Source organism: Bos javanicus, chromosome 22 (assembly GCF_032452875.1).
Source record: "Bos javanicus breed banteng chromosome 22, ARS-OSU_banteng_1.0, whole genome shotgun sequence".
Taxonomy (NCBI): domain Eukaryota; kingdom Metazoa; phylum Chordata; class Mammalia; order Artiodactyla; family Bovidae; genus Bos; species Bos javanicus.
The window spans coordinates 16,806,947-16,823,471 of record NC_083889.1 but is presented as its reverse complement, the minus strand read 5'-3'; the positions used below and the strand labels follow the sequence as shown (position 1 = coordinate 16,823,471).

At 54.4% G+C, this 16,525-nt stretch overlaps 2 protein-coding genes across 3 annotated transcripts; one reads left to right on the top strand and one right to left on the bottom strand.

Annotated features, from left to right (window-relative positions):
- Positions 1-138: 138 nt before the first annotated feature.
- Positions 139-8,357, top strand: CRELD1 (cysteine rich with EGF like domains 1). Its single transcript, XM_061396252.1, has 11 exons — positions 139-243; positions 764-956; positions 1,179-1,261; positions 3,847-3,957; positions 4,263-4,354; positions 5,025-5,201; positions 5,286-5,381; positions 6,259-6,342; positions 6,524-6,619; positions 6,800-6,934; positions 7,693-8,357. The coding sequence occupies exons 2-11, from the start codon at positions 783-785 to the stop codon at positions 7,905-7,907; spliced, it is 1,263 nt and encodes a 420-aa protein (XP_061252236.1). The 5' UTR covers positions 139-243; positions 764-782; the 3' UTR covers positions 7,908-8,357.
- A 782-nt stretch (positions 8,358-9,139) lies between these two features.
- Positions 9,140-16,186, bottom strand: PRRT3 (proline rich transmembrane protein 3). 2 transcript variants are annotated; one of them, XM_061396232.1, is made up of 4 exons: positions 15,829-16,186; positions 12,220-13,294; positions 11,854-12,009; positions 9,140-11,259 (listed from the first exon to the last, which is right to left on the bottom strand). In XM_061396232.1, the coding sequence occupies exons 1-4, from the start codon at positions 15,895-15,897 to the stop codon at positions 9,500-9,502; spliced, it is 3,060 nt and encodes a 1,019-aa protein (XP_061252216.1). In that variant the 5' UTR covers positions 15,898-16,186; the 3' UTR covers positions 9,140-9,499. The 2 variants fall into 2 exon arrangements, with proteins under 2 accessions (XP_061252216.1, XP_061252217.1); XM_061396233.1 differs by lacking the exon at positions 15,829-16,186 and adding an exon at positions 15,578-15,818.
- Positions 16,187-16,525: the final 339 nt, after the last annotated feature.

Below are 16,525 nucleotides of genomic sequence, written 5' to 3'. Positions count from 1 at the left end.
CTCCTCAGCTACTGTCCGCCGAACTACCGCCAGTATCCGGTATCCCCGCGCCCCTTTAACTCCCGGACAGGTGCAGTCCGGAGACGTCTCTGGTTGGCTGGCATGGGGTGACGCAATGGCACATGGCCCACTGCCATTGGCTGTGGCGTGGGTTCCTCCCCTCCCGGCTGCGGAGTCGGCGGCGGGTGCACGTTTTACGCAGCCGCGGTGTTGGGAAGACAGCTGCTGGCGACCGCGGGCTGGGTGGGTTGTCCCTTCCTCCTCCGCGGCCTATGTGGATCTGGATCCTTCCTTGCCCGCTAGTGGGCCATGCCTTTGCCGTCTGAAGGCCCTGGACCTGACCTCTTCATATCCGGATCCAGGCTCCTCCCCCCGCCCCCACACGGGGGTTCCGGACTCCTCCCCCCAAGACCGTCCATCCAGAATCTTCTCCCGCAGTATTAGGAATCTAACCAGTTCTCCATAATCCCGCTGATTCAGCCTTTTAGAACCGTATTCCGACACTAAAACGATGGGCTGACTCCTACCTCCTTGCCGAGGATCCTGGCCATCTACCCCAGCAGCGACGAGGATAACTTATTACCATCCTGGAACTTTAGAATAGCTTCCTTTCCCTGTCTCCCCTCCCTCGGACTTAACCCAGTCTAGCCTTGTTTTCTTATACCACAGATCTGGGCCCCCAGACCCGCAGCACCGCAAATCCCACCCTTTTCTTTCCCACTTGGCTTCCCTAGTGAACCCTCCCCATATCCTTTGTCTACAGGTCCCCAGCCTGGGAAAAGATGGCCCCAAGATCCTCAAGGGGCATAGCCCCAGCTATGCTCTGTGGTTTGAGCCTCTTCCTTGGCTTCCCAGGCCTGGTCTGGGTCCAAATTTCTGTGCCTCCCCAATCTTCTCCCCACACTGAGCCCCATCCGTGTCACACCTGCCGGGGACTGGTTGACAGCTTCAACAAGGTGGGTGCATCAGCAGTATAAGAGGGAGGGGCCAGCTACTGTAACACAGTGGTTGAGAGTTGGGAGCTCTGGGATACAAGCCTGTATGAACTCATGTCCCAGCTTGGTTACTTGCTATTTGAATAGACTTGGGCAGGTTGCCTCTCTGCCTCAGTTTCTTGGTTTGTGAAATACAAGTGCTAGGATGTACCAGGCAATATTAATAATTTTCTCCATTTCCAGGGCCTGGAGAGAACCATCCGGGACAACTTTGGAGGTGGAAACACTGCTTGGGAGGAAGAGAAGTTGTCCAAATACAAAGACAGGTAAGAAAGAGGCTGGAGGGGTGAGTTTGTATACCTAACATTCCCAGTCTCTGCTGTGCTGGTAGAGGCCTAGAGACACGTGGAGAGGACTTACTCAACCAATGTTGCTGAATATAGGACAGCACTAAACAAGCCAATCAGAATCCCTCCTTCAGGGAGCTTACATTCTAGTAGAGGAGACAGTGAATAGATAAGTTGTTATTGTTTAATCACTAAGTCACGTCTGACCCTTTTGCAAGCCCGTGGACAGTAGCCCGCCAGGCTCCTCTGCCCATGGGATTTCCCAGGCAAGAATACTGGAGCTGGTTGCCATTTCTTCTCCACGGGATCTTTCCGACTCAGGGATCAAATCCACATCTCCTGTATTAACAAGCAGATTCTTTACCACTGAGCCACCAGGGAAGCCCAAATAAATTAATAATGTCATATCAGGTGAAGAATGGTAAAGCATGATGGACTGCAGGTTGGTGGGAGACATGGCATTCAGCGTATGACATTTGAACAGAGACCTGAGGTGCAGAAGCAGACTGTGCAACAGTTCAGGAAAGGGTTTGGACAGAGCGGGACTGAGCTTGATGTATTTCAGAAGTGGTTGGATTTAGAGTAAACTGAAGGGAGAGTGGCAGAAGATGAAGGCAGAGGGCCCGGAAAGTCACAAAAAGACATTTAGATTTTGTTCTGAGTATATCAGGAAGTCATTGGAAGTTTTGAAGCTGGGAAGTATAACAGTTTTATTTGTACCTACAAAAGGTCTCTCACGTGGACACAGGAAAACCAGTTGGGAGGCTAGGTCATAGACTAGGCATGTTGGCAATGGTGGATGTGGTGAGAAAGGGTCAGAGTCTGGGTTTATTTTGCAGATAGGATAGAACGTGATGATGGAATCATCATGAAGTGTGAGAGGTTTGGGGCCTGCGCAACTGGGTGAATAGTGGGACTTTTCTGAGATGAGATAAATGGGTCTAGGGGAGGCATGGAATCAGGTGTTCTCATTGAACATGTTGGGCTGAAACGTCCATTAAATAGTCAAATAGAGTTAGATGTAGGAGTCAGGAGTTCAGGGGAGAAATAGGGCTGGAAACATGAATTTGATAGTCATCAACATATGGTCAGTGTATAAAGCCAGGGAACAAGATGAGATTATATTGAGAGGAGAGGCTGAGTCCTAGACACTTTAGCTTTTCAGAGTCCAATTGGGAAGAGGAATCGCCATGCTTGAAATTAGACCATGTTGTCAGTTGGGATCCTTTGTACCTTCGGGAAGGTCACTTCACCTTTGATCCTCTATTTCCTTATCTGTAAATTGGGAGTATTAATGTCAATCCAATTTTATATGATTGTGGTAAAGATTAAACTGTGATTAAACCACTAGAAAGAAAAGTTTTGGTACTCTGTAACATTGGTCATTTTCCTTTCCCTCAGTGGGCCTCATTTTCCTCATTTGGGAATGAAGGGATTGACCAAGGTAACCCTAAGGGCAATTCTAGCTCTATAATGGTTCCTGTTTTGTGGTTTTATTTTAAATCACCACCTCCCATATGCCAGGCACTGTGCAAGACCCTTTAAGCATAATGTAATACATTTTTTGTATTGCATATATATTAAAATTTTTTTATTGTTGTAAAATGGAATAACACAAAATTTACCATTAGATATACCAATGTATATTAAATATATATTTAGTATGTTCAGTGTTTTGCAACTATTACCATCATCTAGTTCCCAAACAATTTCGTCCCCCAGAAGAGAAACTCCATCTCCATGGAGCATCATTCTCTCTTCCCCCAGCTGCTGGAAACCACTAATCTGCTATCTGTCTCCGAGGATTTGCTGATTCTGTTGGAATCATACAATATGGCCTTTTATGTCTGGCTTCTTGCACTCAGCATAATGTTTTCAGGGTTCATCCACTTTGTAGCAAGTATCAGTACTTTATTACTTTTTAAGGCTTAGTTATGTTCTGTTGCATTAATAGACCACATTTGTTTATCCATTTATCAGTTGATGGACATTTGGGTTGTTTATACCTTTTGGCTACTGTGTATAGTATTGCTGTGAACCTTTGTGTACAAGTTTTTGTTTGAACACCTGTTTTGCATTCTTTTGGCGAAGTATCCAGGAGTGGAATTACTGAGTCATATGGTGATTCCATGTTTAACTTATGGAGAAACTGCCGAATGGTTTCCACAGTGGCTGCACCATTTTTCATTCCCACCTGCTATGTAGGAGGGTTCCAGTTTCTCCACATCCTTGCCAACACTTGTTATATGATATGTTTTTAACTACATCTACCGAGCAAGGCTATTATATTCTGTTGTGCAGATGCAGGGACTGAGCTGTCTTCCAGCAAACCTACAGGGGAGCCATTGTCCCATTTTACAGATAAGAAAACATGTTCAGGAGAGGTTAAATGACCTGCCCAAGGTCACACCACTAGATTGGAACCCAGATCTGTCTGACTCCCAAAACTAGCACCCCTTGGCCTGTGGCCTTTGACATTGTCTGGCACCAGGTGGGGGAAGGGATTATAAGAGGGTAGTAGGTGGGCTGGAGTGTGTTCCTACCACCCGTCCCTGTCCCGTCAGTGAGACCCGCCTGGTAGAGGTGCTTGAGGGTGTGTGCAGCAAGTCGGATTTCGAGTGCCACCGCCTGCTGGAGCTGAGTGAGGAGCTGGTGGAGAGCTGGTGGTTTCACAAGTGAGTGAGAGGGGCCTTCCTGGGCGGGGCTCAGGCCAGGCCCGGCTGGTAATGCAGGGGGTGGCGAGCTAGCGGCTATGTCCTCCTTTGGCTCCTTCCTCCAAACCCAGGTGTGCCAAGGACTTTTGGGGAACCCAGGCTCCCACTCTGAGCTGCAGTCTGCAACTCTGCCAGTCAAGAAGAGGGCGGCCTTATGGGTCCTGTGCCCACAATGGCTGTATCACAGATGCTGTGGGAGGTTGGGGGAGGGGGGGTGGGCGGCGCCTCTGACTCTGTCTCAGCCCCCGCACTGTCCCCCTCCTCAGGCAGCAGGAAGCCCCTGACCTCTTCCAGTGGCTCTGCTCAGATTCCCTGAAGCTCTGCTGCCCCTCAGGCACCTTCGGGCCCTCCTGCCTTCGTGAGTTTTTCCAGGTCTTCTTGGGGGCTGGAAGGGAACTGCTGGGGCCAGGGGTCCAGTTGTGGCCCTGCCCCTGGCTGGCTTTGTGAGCTTGGGCTCCTCAGATTACTTCTCTGGACCTTGGTTCTCACCTACCTCACAGAGCTGGTTGGTGAGATGAGCAAATCAATGGGGAATGACTCTGAAAAGAGATATGGGGCTAGACTGAGTCAGATGGGACCATGGTTTCTATCATGTATTTGAGAAATCTGCCCCCCGCCCCCAGCCCCACCTTTCCCATGCCTGGACTAAGGGACTAAGGTATGACCTTCTTAGGGACAGGCAGGTGTTGCCTTGAAGCCCCTGCTGTCAGCAGTTTTTTTTCCACGAAGTCTTGAGACAGGAGCTGAACTCACTCCCAGCCCCTTTTGAAAAATCTCTCTTGCAGTTGCACATATAAAGAGTTAGCAACAAAGATGGTCAATTCAGTCTTCCTAAAAGAAAAGATTTGTAAATAACCTAACCATTCCACAAAGGAATGGTTAGATAAATTTCATAAAGTTTTATGACAGAATATTATGGCATTGTTAAAATGGTTTCTTCTCCAAAAATGTTTACTGACATGGGAGAAAATACTCTCTACATACAAAGTTGTATTTATGACCCCACCTGGTTCGGTGTCTGCCCACAGCCTGTCCTGGGGGTGCGGAGCGGCCCTGCGGTGGCTACGGCCATTGTGAAGGGGAAGGGACTCGAGGGGGCAGCGGGCACTGTGACTGCCAAGCTGGCTACGGGGGTGAGGCCTGTGGCCAGTGCGGCCTCGGCTACTTTGAAGCGGAGCGCAACGCCAGCCATCTGGTATGTTCGGGTAGGTAGCCCAGAGGCGCGGGGCCGGGCAGGGGTGTGTGGGATACCTGCCTGCCCACCCTCATACTTCCTCCGTTCTGCCCAGCTTGCTTTGGCCCCTGTGCACGCTGCTCAGGACCTGAGGAATCACATTGTCTACAGTGCAAGAAGGGCTGGGCCCTGCATCACCTTAAGTGTGTAGGTGAGTGGCACCCTGTCTAGGAGGGCAGGCAAGGTCTCGGGCTTGGTGACCGACCGACATACATATCTCTAGGCTCGACCAGTGCAGTCTGCATCTTCATAGAGAAATACCAACCTGCAAAAGTGGGAAAGTAACCAGGCACTTTCAGTACAGACTGATTGTTGTATAGCGGGAAATGTGTCTCATCCAGTTTGGTGGTGGGGAATCAGGAAAGGCCTCTTGGAGGAGGTGTCACTTGGGTCTGGTCTTGAAGATTGGAGAAGGGTTAGCCAGGGGAATGAGGATAAACTTGGGGTCAGGAAACCTGTGTTCGAGACTTAGTTTGGTCCCTGTCTAGTCATTTAGATAGACGAGGGTAAAGGCTAAGCCGCTGTAACAGAAAGATCCCCAAAGACTGTGGCTTAGTGAATATAGAGGTTTATTTTCATGTCATATCAGTGTTGAAGCCGGTGATCCAGGCTAGCAGAAAAGCTCTGCTTATCACGGTCATTAGGGCCTGGATTCCTTCTGTCATACTGTGCAGTCATGGGCATCTCTTTGTTTCACCATCTGGCACTGAGGAGGTGAGGTAGAGAAGAAGGGGCACAGAGGATCTAAGTCCATTGTTTTAAGCGAAAAGTGCAGCACGTCACTTTTGTCTGCATCCCGTTGGCCAAAACTCAGTGTCAAGGCCACAGTTAGCTGCAAAGTTGAAAACCAGTAGTCTCCAGTTGGCCAGGCGGAGTCCAGCTGCACCCCTGTATCTGTGGCGGCGGACAGCCTGCTGTCTCAGCCACACTCTTTGAGCCTGGGCAAGTCCTTTCCCAACAACCATGGCCTCAGCTTCCCTGTGAGTGAAATGGGGATTGAAGTCCCCACCCTGCCGGCCTCTTCGCAGACATTGATGAATGCGGCACGGAGCGAGCCAGCTGTGGAGCTGACCAGTTTTGTGTGAACACGGAGGGCTCCTACGAGTGCCGGGGTGAGTGTCTGCTCCTGTCTTCTGGGGACAGCTATGGGGAGGGTTGGGGGAGCTGCTCCACGCCTTTCCCCACAAACTGCCACCTTGCCAGGTGCCCCAACCCCTCCACCCTAGGTCCCTTCTGGAGCAGGGCTCTCCCAGGCCTACGGGCAGCTCGCCCCCATCTCTCTTCCTGCTCCAGACTGTGCCAAGGCCTGCCTGGGCTGCATGGGGGCGGGACCCGGCCGCTGTAAGAAGTGTAGCCCTGGCTACCAGCAGGTGGGCTCCAAGTGTCTCGGTGAGTGTCCTGCCACCCAGGAGGGCCTCGCCCACCACGAATTGACAGGGGCTGGACTGTGGACGGGGTGTGGGAAGGAAGGGCGGAATGTTGTCTGAGCCAGGGCAGAGGGGTGTCAGGATGTGAGTGAGATGGGACCCTGGCGGTCAGGGCTCTGAGCCCTCCTTGCCCTCCCTCAAGATGTGGACGAGTGTGAGACGGCGGTGTGTCCGGGGGAGAACCAACAATGTGAGAACACCGAGGGCAGTTACCGCTGCATCTGTGCTGATGGCTACAAACAGATGGAGGGCATCTGTGTGAAGGAGCAGATCCCAGGTGAGCCCCAGGAACCTGGGGAGGGGAGTTCCTCAATACAGGGGGAGGGCCAGCAAGCCCCTCGTCTGGGCAGCTGCAGACCTTCCCTTCCCCACCCCTTCACGAGGCTGCCCTGGCACAAGAACCCCACCTCCCAGGCTGGCTTTCGGTGGCCTCACCCTTCCCAGGGTAGAAAGGAAATCTGACTTGGTGTCAAATCATTCTGCCTTTCCAAGCCTCTTTCCCCATCTGTCCTTGCCCTGCTGCTGAGGGCTGTTGTAGGCTGTGGGTGTGATGAGACGAAGGACAATCACAATGATGGTGATAGTGACCACTTCCATGGTTTCAAACTGCATGTCACATGCTGTTCCAGGCATGTTGTACATATTGACTGATTTCACCCCTAAAATAGGATGTGATGGATCTTATTCTCATCTCCACTCTGCATAGTGGAAACAGGGACACAGATGAAACAGCTCGCCCAGGGCCCCATGGTAAGCAGGTGGCAGAGCTGGATGTCAAATCCAGGTGCTCTGACTCTGGAGCCGGGCTTGTACACATGCTCTGACATGACAGTCTCATGGCCTTGGGCAAACCTCTCGGCACCCCAGTTTTCCATTTAGTGAAACATGGATAATAACTGCCCATCTGGGAGTTGTTCTCAGCGGTGAATGACGCTGTGTGCTGGTGTGCCCAGCGGGCATGTTTGTGGCAGCGATGATCAGGTGTGTAGGAGGCTCCAGAAAGAGAAAATGGTGACAGGCGCTTCTCTTGCTCAGAGTCAGCGGGCTTCTTCTCGGAGATGACGGAGGACGAGCTGGTGGTGCTGCAGCAGATGTTCTTCGGTGTCATCATCTGCGCACTGGCCACACTGGCCGCCAAGGGTGACTTGGTCTTTACCGCCATCTTCATTGGAGCTGTGGCAGCCATGACTGGCTATTGGTTGTCAGAGCGCAGTGACCGTGTGCTGGAGGGCTTCATCAAGGGCAGATAATCGCTGCCACACCTGTATCATCTCCTCCCGCCCAGGCTGCCCCTGAGGTCGGGACTCTCCCATCTGGACACTTGAGGCACTTGCTTTATTTTTGAGAGTGGGGTAAGCACCCACTCCGCACTTTATAGAGCAGCCCAGACACCAGGCCCCTGGAGTGAAAAAGTAGCCCCAAGGGTAGGTGCCTTGAGATCTTGACTTTGGGGCACTGGGCCAGCTTCACAATGTGTGAATTTTTTTTAAACAGTGTCTCCTCGTTGTGGCTGCTGGTGAGCTTTGGCCCTTGCCCAGGGTGAGGCTGGGGGAAGGTGTCCCTGCAGGGGTAGGCCCTTCACAGCCCCCTCCTGCCAGCTGCATGCTGCCAGTTCCTGTTCTGTACTCACCCCCTGCCCCTCAGCCACTGATTTATTTATTCATCTCAGGAAATAAAGAAAGGTCTTAGAAAATGGAGAATCTTGTCTTCCTACCTGTTCCCACCTGCTGTGGGTTGGCTTAAGCTACTGAGAGCCCTCCACCCTTGGGGAAGTTCCCTAAAGCCCTGGGAAACTGAGGGCTCTCTTGATGGGAGGAGTAGAGGGAATGCAAAGGAGAGCCTTGGCCCTGAAATATGTTAAGAGAAGGGGGATGGCGGAACCAAGCTTAGGAATGGAACTTTCTTAGTTCAGTACTGCCTATCATTTGCCAAAGGACCCTGACAAATGACTCTTCTCTAAAAAATGACTCTTCTATAAAATGGGCATAATAATGCTTCCCATCCAGGCTTAATGTGAGAATTAAGGTGATACAAAGAGCTGAAAAGTGTACAGCAGATAGATATTCCATGAAACATTGGTAGCCATTATTTTTAAAGCCTCCAAGAGGACTTCCCTGGTGGTTGAGTGGTTAAGAATCTGCCTGCCAGTGCAGGGGACACAGGCTCGATCCCTGGTCCAGGAAGATTCCATGTGCCAACGGGCAACTAAGCCCATTCGCCACAACTACGGAAGCCCTCATGACCTTGGGCCCATGCTCCACAACCAAAGTAGCCCTCCCTGGCCACTGGCCAAGACTAGAGAAAACCCACACACAGCAAGGAAGACCCGGTGCAGACCAAAAAAACCAGCCTCGGAGGGTTGAGTGCCCTTTGGAATTCCTCCCTTCCACAGTACACACAGGACTTGGAATCACTAGGTGGGTGGGTGAAGGGGGCCATCTCCTCTAAACAGTATCCTGGCAAGGGCAGAAGGAGGCATGAGCCAAGTCCTAAGGTTTATTTCTTTGGCACAAAGAGGACAGTCTGGACAAGCAAGACTCATCTCCACCCTGGGGAATCTGGAGGGGATGTTTCGGGCACCTGCATCCTGTTCCCCATTCTCAAATCCGTGCATGTCCACCCTGTATTCCGTATAAGTCTCGGCCTTTGTGCAAAATACCCGCTGAAAAAAATAGAGATATTTTAAAAAACAAAAATCCTGGGCTGGGGGTGGGTTCATGTCTGGCTGTCTCCGGAGGTTGCATTCAGTTGGAGGCCCAGGAATACTCCTGGAATGTCTTTCAAATGCTCAAAGTCCCAGAAGGTCTGCGCTCGGGGCCCTGGTCCTGAGTTTCTGGACCCCTCAGAGCTCGATGGTGTCACTGGAGGCGCTGCGCGAGTCTCCAGTCTTGCAGCGAGGCTGGACCCCATTCTGGGGCTCCCCAGACCATGCGGGAGCCGGGGCAGGAGCTGGTGTAGACAGTAGCTGCACTGTGCTGGGCAGCTCATCCAGGGGCAGACTGTCCACCGACGACAGCCCGTGGCGCCACGGGTTCCAGCTAATCTTGAGCGAGCCCCGGGAGAAGCTGTCCACGGAGCTGCCGGAAGCCGCCGCGTCAGCTTCTTCCACCACGTGTGGCGGGACCGGGCCGCGCACGCGCACATCGCTGAGCGACCGGCAGCGGCCTCGGAGGAGCGAAGAGCCCAAGCCGTCGAGCTCGGCGTCGGGGTGGCTGCCCCGGCGCGACCGCAGCGCGCCCCCGGGCGGCGGGGAGGCCAGGCAGCGGAGGCCGCAGCGTCGGAAGACGCTGTCTTGGACCAAGTGCTCTCGGAAGAGCGCGGCATCGATGCTGCGGCTCAGGTTGATGGGTGATGGCGGCCGCAGGTCCAGCTCGCTTATTGACGGCGCCGGCCCCACGCTGCTGCGGGACAGTCCGGGGCCACCCTGGGGACCGCGGCTCAGCGACGTAGCCGAACCCCAGGCGCCGGAGCTGGGCGTGGCTGGAGGCCCACCCTCCGCTGGATTGCGGATAAGGCTCTTGCTGATGTCTAGGGTACCCGCGCTGACGCCACTGGGCCCCGCATAGCAGTTGTTGGGCCGCTCCGGCACCTCGCTCTTGCTAGAGGGCGTTGGGCACGCCAGGCGCAGCAGCTTAGCCCAGCAAGCGTGCTCTGTGGGCGGCCTGGGCCGCGCGGCGGCCAGAGCGGCCAGCGCCAGGGTGAGTGCCCATGTCAGCTCCAGCAGGCGCAGCCAGAAGTGCACGCCCCACCAAGCCCACGAGAAGCGGCCCACCCGGCCCGGGCCCGGGTACAGCCAGAGCGCCGCCGCCAGCTGCAAGCCGCTGGCCAGCAGCCCCAGCGCGCCGGCCACGGCCAGCAGCCTAGGGCCCGGGCTGGCATCCCAGCCTCTCGGCCCGTCCAACAGGCGGCGACGGCACAGACAGAGAGTGCCCAGAGCCACGGCTGCGCCCCAGGCGCACGATAAGCCCTGGGCCAGAAGGTTGAGCGCAGGCCTCACCGACAGCAGGTCTGTGGTGAGCAGCCCCAAGCCGTGCGTCAACGCCAATGCTCCCAGGAGGAGTGGGTTCTGCAGCTGCTGTGGCAGCCCAGCGCCCAGGCCCAGCAAGGTCAGGGCTGCCAACGCGGTGAGTAGCAAGGGGAAGGGCAGGTTGTAGAGCACGAGGCCGGCGCGTAAACCCAGCCGTGCCTGCGAGCCATACGGGTCGGTGAGCATGTAGGCGGATCGCAGCCCCCCCGCTACCAGCACCAGCACCGCCGCTACCAGTGCCAGCCGGGGCCCAGCAGGGGCGGCTGCCAGCGAGGCCAGTGCCAACAACGCGGGCAATAGGAAGAGCACCCCCACCCCGTAAACGTGCAGCTCCCAGGAAAAGCTCAGCACCCGTCGCAGGGGACCCCAGCGCAGAGGGGGTGCCGTGGCGTTGGTAGGGGGGCTGGAGGCAGGGACTGATGCCATGGAGCTGGCTGAGGGCTCCGGAGGGGGTGGCTGGCCCAGGGCGCGCTGCGTGGTGACCCGAATGAGGCCCCGGCGAGACGTCGAGGGGGCCTGGACAGGGGGTGCTGGGGGATGGCTTTGGGGGCGCCCGGGCCACTCCTCGGCTTCATCTGCAATAATAACAATATTAAAATAGCCCTTTGAAAAGTGCTTTTGATTTCCCATCATGCTCCAGTGTGGTGAACAAGTTATGTAACTTTGCCAAGCACATCTGTAAAATGGGGATGGTAACAGCAACCCCCTCCTTGGGTTGCGGTGAGGATTAAACGTTTAGCATAGTCCCCAACACCCACTAAGGGTTAAATGGATGTGTCCTGCCATTTTTATTGAGATATCAGCAGTTCTCGTTAGGGGCTGCATATTAGAATCACCTGGAGATCAACTCAATCAGAATTCCTCTTGCTGGAGCCTGTGCTTTGGAATTTTTTCAAAGCTCCTCCAGTGAATTGTGGGAGTTGGAGAATCTCTTGCACTAAATAAACCCATGTTAATTTAAGACTTTTCTAGTCCCCAGAGTGCAAATGACTTCTCCCAGAGTACCCAGTGAGTAGTAGTTTATTATCCTAAGTTGTTTGAAGTTGTTGGTCAGTTCCTTTAAGGAGGCATTCATCCCCATTCATTCCCCACCCCTCCCCTATATGCTTCACACAGGTTCTTTTATTCCAGAGTACCCGCTCTCGCCAACCCCCCAGCCATGCCCTCACCTGGCTTCAGGGATCCCACAGGGCTCTCTGTTCGGTTTGCAGTTGGGCCAAGGTCCAAGGGGCCAGGGATGAGGGACTTGGGGGTACCTGGGGCCTCCACTGCACCTCTCACCCGCTGAGGGGAGATGGGATCTGCTCCATTCATTGCTGCCAACTCTGAAATAAAAAAAGCAGTCATGACTTTGCCTGACCCTCTAGCGTTCCCCCAAATCTAATCTTCCAGGAGAGAGGCATATCACCCTCATTTGCCAGAATGAGGTAAATGGGACCCAGAGGGAGCAGAGGTCACACAGAAACGGGGACATCCAGCCGCCCTGGAACACTGCCCCTCCCAGCCCTGATCAGCACCCTCACTTTGATACCCACCTGGCTTGGGCTGCCCATCAGAAGTCTCTGAGGCTGGGAGATATGACGGCTGGGGTCCTGGTGAGCCCCTGACATCAGGGAGGTGAGCCTCTTTGGGGGAGGGACTTGAAGAACTGACTTCCCAGGCCTCCCCAGCTCCAGCCGTCTTGGGCAGCTCCATGGGCTGCTCCTCAGCAGGAGGAAGGCTTCTGGCCAGTGCCAGGTCTGGTTGGGACTCAGGCTCCTGAGAGGATGCCCCCTCAGCTGGTGACACTGAGCCAGTATCAGGGGCTGCTGGACCCTGCTGGGTGGAGAGGGGGCCTTGAGCTGCCTCCTGGAAGTCCTCCTCACCCCCACCCTGTTCTTCCATCCCCGGCCTCGCCACAATACCCGGGTGGGGCACAAGAGTTGGGGAAGGGCCCTTGTGGTCCTCGGGAAATGTCTCCGAGACCCTGGTCTTGCCTTTGGCCAACAGACCCTCATCACTAGGCGGCAGCTGTCCCACTCGGCCTCCAGGTCCCCCTGACGTGGGAGGAACAGTGGCTAGCCCGAGGTGGAGTCTGGGAGTCGTGGGGAAGAAAGGAAGGTGGGGTGCCCCCACTGGATAGGGGACTGGTGCTTCTTGCTCCATAGGCTCCTGTGAGTCAGGAGGTCCTGTCCAGCCCTGAGAAATTGGCCCTCGAGCCATCTGGAGGTCGTCGGTCACCGGGAGTCCTCCTTTCTGAGCCCCGTGGGCCGCTTTAGGTCCATGCAGGGCTGGGCCAAGGGCGTCTTCAGGCCTCTCTGGCATCTCCTCAGCAGGGACCTGGGGGACACTGGCATTCCAGGGGCTCTCGTCTCGGGGGTTCTCCCAGAAGAAGTCGAAGGCCTGACGCTCCGTGTCAAGAGGGCCCTTGCCTTGGGCTCCAGGGGCCAAGTGTGGTTCTGAGTCCTCAAGGGGTCTGGGAAGGCCCCGGCCCAGGGCAGGGCTGGCCCCCAGGGACAGCAAGGGCAACAGCAGCAGGAGGCCATGCACACAGCCCCAGGGGCTGGGGGCCATGCTCCACGCTGATGCCTGGGCCTCGAGCCCTCCGCTTCCCGTCCTCACCGGATGAGCCTGAAAGAAGGAGAGGGGGATGGCACATGAGGGGGGTCTCCAATGGCTACCCCCTGGGGGCTGGTGGGAAAGAAAGAAGCAGCTTCCTCTCTACCGGTTCCTTCCTGTTCAGCCTCTGCATGCTACCCAGAGTCCTTTTAACACTACCTCTCTGGTCATGCCACTTGCCATAATTCAGAACCTTCAGTGGTTCCGCATCACCCTCAGGAGAGAATATAAGGTCCTCTCCTGGCCTCCCAAGGCCACACCAGGCTGCTCACCTATCCCTCAGCACCCACAGAACTGCCTGACACTCCACGCCTTCGATACTGCTCTTCCCTCAGGCTGGAATGCCGTCTCCCTTCTCCTTGCTGAAATCCTTTATATATAAATATATTTAAAATCCTATTCTTGAAGGCCCAGCTCAAAAATTACAGAAGTGGAGAGGGAGAGGAATATGCCCCTGCCTTTGAAGAGGGACCTGGGTTTGAATCCCAGCTTCACTAGTTTCTGGGTGACTGACTTTTCCCCTCCGCATCATGGTTTTCCCATCCGTAAAACGGGTATAATAATAGTACCCAACTCCAAGGGCCTCTTATAAGACATAACAAAACACGTGATGGGCCAGGCCCATAAATGGAGCTGAATAAGCATTAGAGCCCTCTGGCTTTTCCTTTTGCCCAGAAAGCTTTCTTTCTCACCAACCCTCTAACCATGTCAACAAATAATTGGAGCACGTACTGTGTGCCAAGCCTGGGGGATAAAGCAGTGAACAAGACTGGCAAGATCTCTGCCCTCTGGAGCTGGTGTTCTGGGTAAAAGACAGACAATGACTACTTTTAAATAAGATGGGCTATGGAGAACATAATACAGGGGTAAGAAACAGAAGAATGGGGGACGACTTTACACAGGCGTGCAAGAAAGGCCACTCAGGTGACATTTGAGCTAAATACAGAATGGGAAGAAGGAGTCATCCATTAGATGATATCCAGGAAAAGCATTTGCTGGAGGAAACAAAGTGCAAAGGCCCTTCGGCAGGCAGAAGGAGCACAGCAGACGCAGGAGAAAGGAGCAGAGGGAGATGAAATCAGGGAGGCAGGGCTTTCTCAAAAGCCACAAAAAGGCACCTGGATTTTTTTCTCAGTGTCCCACCCAGGAAGCCAAGGGAGATGACAAGCATAGAAGTTACAAGGGAGATCTGAGAAGTGTTTTAAAAGGGGGAGAGAGGCCGTTGCAGAAATCCAGGTAGGCTTTGACGGTGGCTTGTTTCAGCTTGAGTATTTCTTTCCCTGACACCTTCTCCACCCCTTCCGTCACACCGGTCACACAGCATAGTAATCTCCTGTCTCCCCCACCCGCCTGGGGCTTCTCAAGGGCTGTGTCTTTTATTTCTTGTCTCCAGTCACTGCATATGCCTCAACCAAGTATATTCCCTTACAGTTCCCCTTCCTGAGAGTCCCTAATGTAGGCGGGAGGCAGGACGGGACCCCACAGCCAGCGGAGGGGGACAGCGGCTGTGAGAGCCAGTGCCTGGGTGAGTTTAAGGGCAGAGACCCTGTTCGATTTCTCTCTGGGGACCAGTTGTGCTCAAAGCTCCCAGGTTCCTAATCCTTGGTGGCTCGCAGACACCTTGAGAAGCTGAAGAAAATGCCAGGTGGCCTCCCCGGGGAAATGTCCAAGTTCACCAAAGCTTGTGGGTAATTTTAGGGGGAATCAAAGACCCCTTAAACCCATCCCCCAAACTGAGTTTAGGCTCCGCCTCGTTAGTTCATTTCTCAAACCTGGCCCAGGCTAGGTGCTGGGGACCCGAAGAGAAGGCTCAGTTCCAGTGTCCAGAGTGGGGTTGACCTGAGGTGGAAGAACTGGAAGGCCACGGACACAGGCGCTGGTGAATCACAGTTCTCCTTTGTCAAGCTCGTCCCCACTTAGGTTCCTGTGCTAAGCTTAGCTGAATGTCCTCGATTTCATCCACCTCTCCCGACACAAGCAGGTGTGGGTATATCCATTTCATAGGGGAAAAAGCAAGGTTCAGAGAGGCTGAGCAACTCAGCCAAGGTCACACAGGCTGCCAATGGCTATAGTAGGGGCTGTGAAACCCGCACTGACTCAGTTTACACAGGGGGTCCGAGAAGATTTGCAGAGGAGGAGGCAGTAGAGTTGGGCCTTCAAGGATAAACATATGCCATCTGCTCACCACCCCCGATCCAAGAGATGTAGTCATCTCCGGATGAGCAGGGGGCTGCCCAGCTTTGGGTTCCAGCTGCTGAAGAGATTTTTTTTTAGTGGGGAGGGTGTTCTCCCTACCTCAGGGACTGGGGAGAGGCCGTCCTGGGGGGAGGGTGCGGGCCGCCGCAGGGCAGCCTCAGGAGCCGGTCCATCTCGGGTTACCTCTCCTTTTTCTCCATCTCCTCTCCTCTGGCTCCGCGCCTTCCCGCAGTGTCCTGGGTGGGGGTAGGCGCTAGTGCAGACCCTGCCGCTCGCACCTGAGAGCGGGGCTGCAGGCCATGCTCCCTGCCGGGGCCCCTCCACTCTCCCCTCCCTAGTCCACTCCTCACCTGGGCGCCAAGCTGGCAGCCCCCGCGTTCACCTTGCGCGCGTCCCTGAAGCTGCTCTCCACGCCGCATCCTCCGAGATGCTCAGACTTGGCTAACAGAGCCCGGCGCTGCCGATCGGGGAGCCCGCCCACAGGAGTGCCGTCCCAGCTTAACCCTTTCCCCTTAAGGGTGGATTCTTCTCCCAGTCCTAACCTCCCCTCTCTGAGAGAGTCTCAGGGCTAAGAAGGGAAGCGAGGTCACCTCGGAGGGATGTGAAAATCACTTCCGCAGCATCCCTGAAAACGGGGCAGTCTCTTTTTGCATACCTCCTGTGATGGGGAGCTCACTCCCTTTGTAGTCTAGATCGATATCCTTATAATACATACATACTTACTAGGGACCTCCTACAGGTAAATCCTACCTATGGCGTGATGTATATCCTTCAGCTTTTTGAAGGCACAGCCACATACACATTTTAAATAGAAATGAGATCATACTGTACATATTGTTCTGTAACTCGCCTTCTCCTTCACTTCCCAATATATCCTGGCATATTCAGCATGTACATTTCTACAGAGCCATCTCATTTCTTGTATTCAGCATGGAGAACTGCAGCATATGATCAGCCTGCCATTTTTACTTAGCCAGTTTGGGAAGTCGGACGTGTAGGTTGTTCCCAGCTATTTGTTAGCAAGAATATCAAGGCACCGGCACTCCC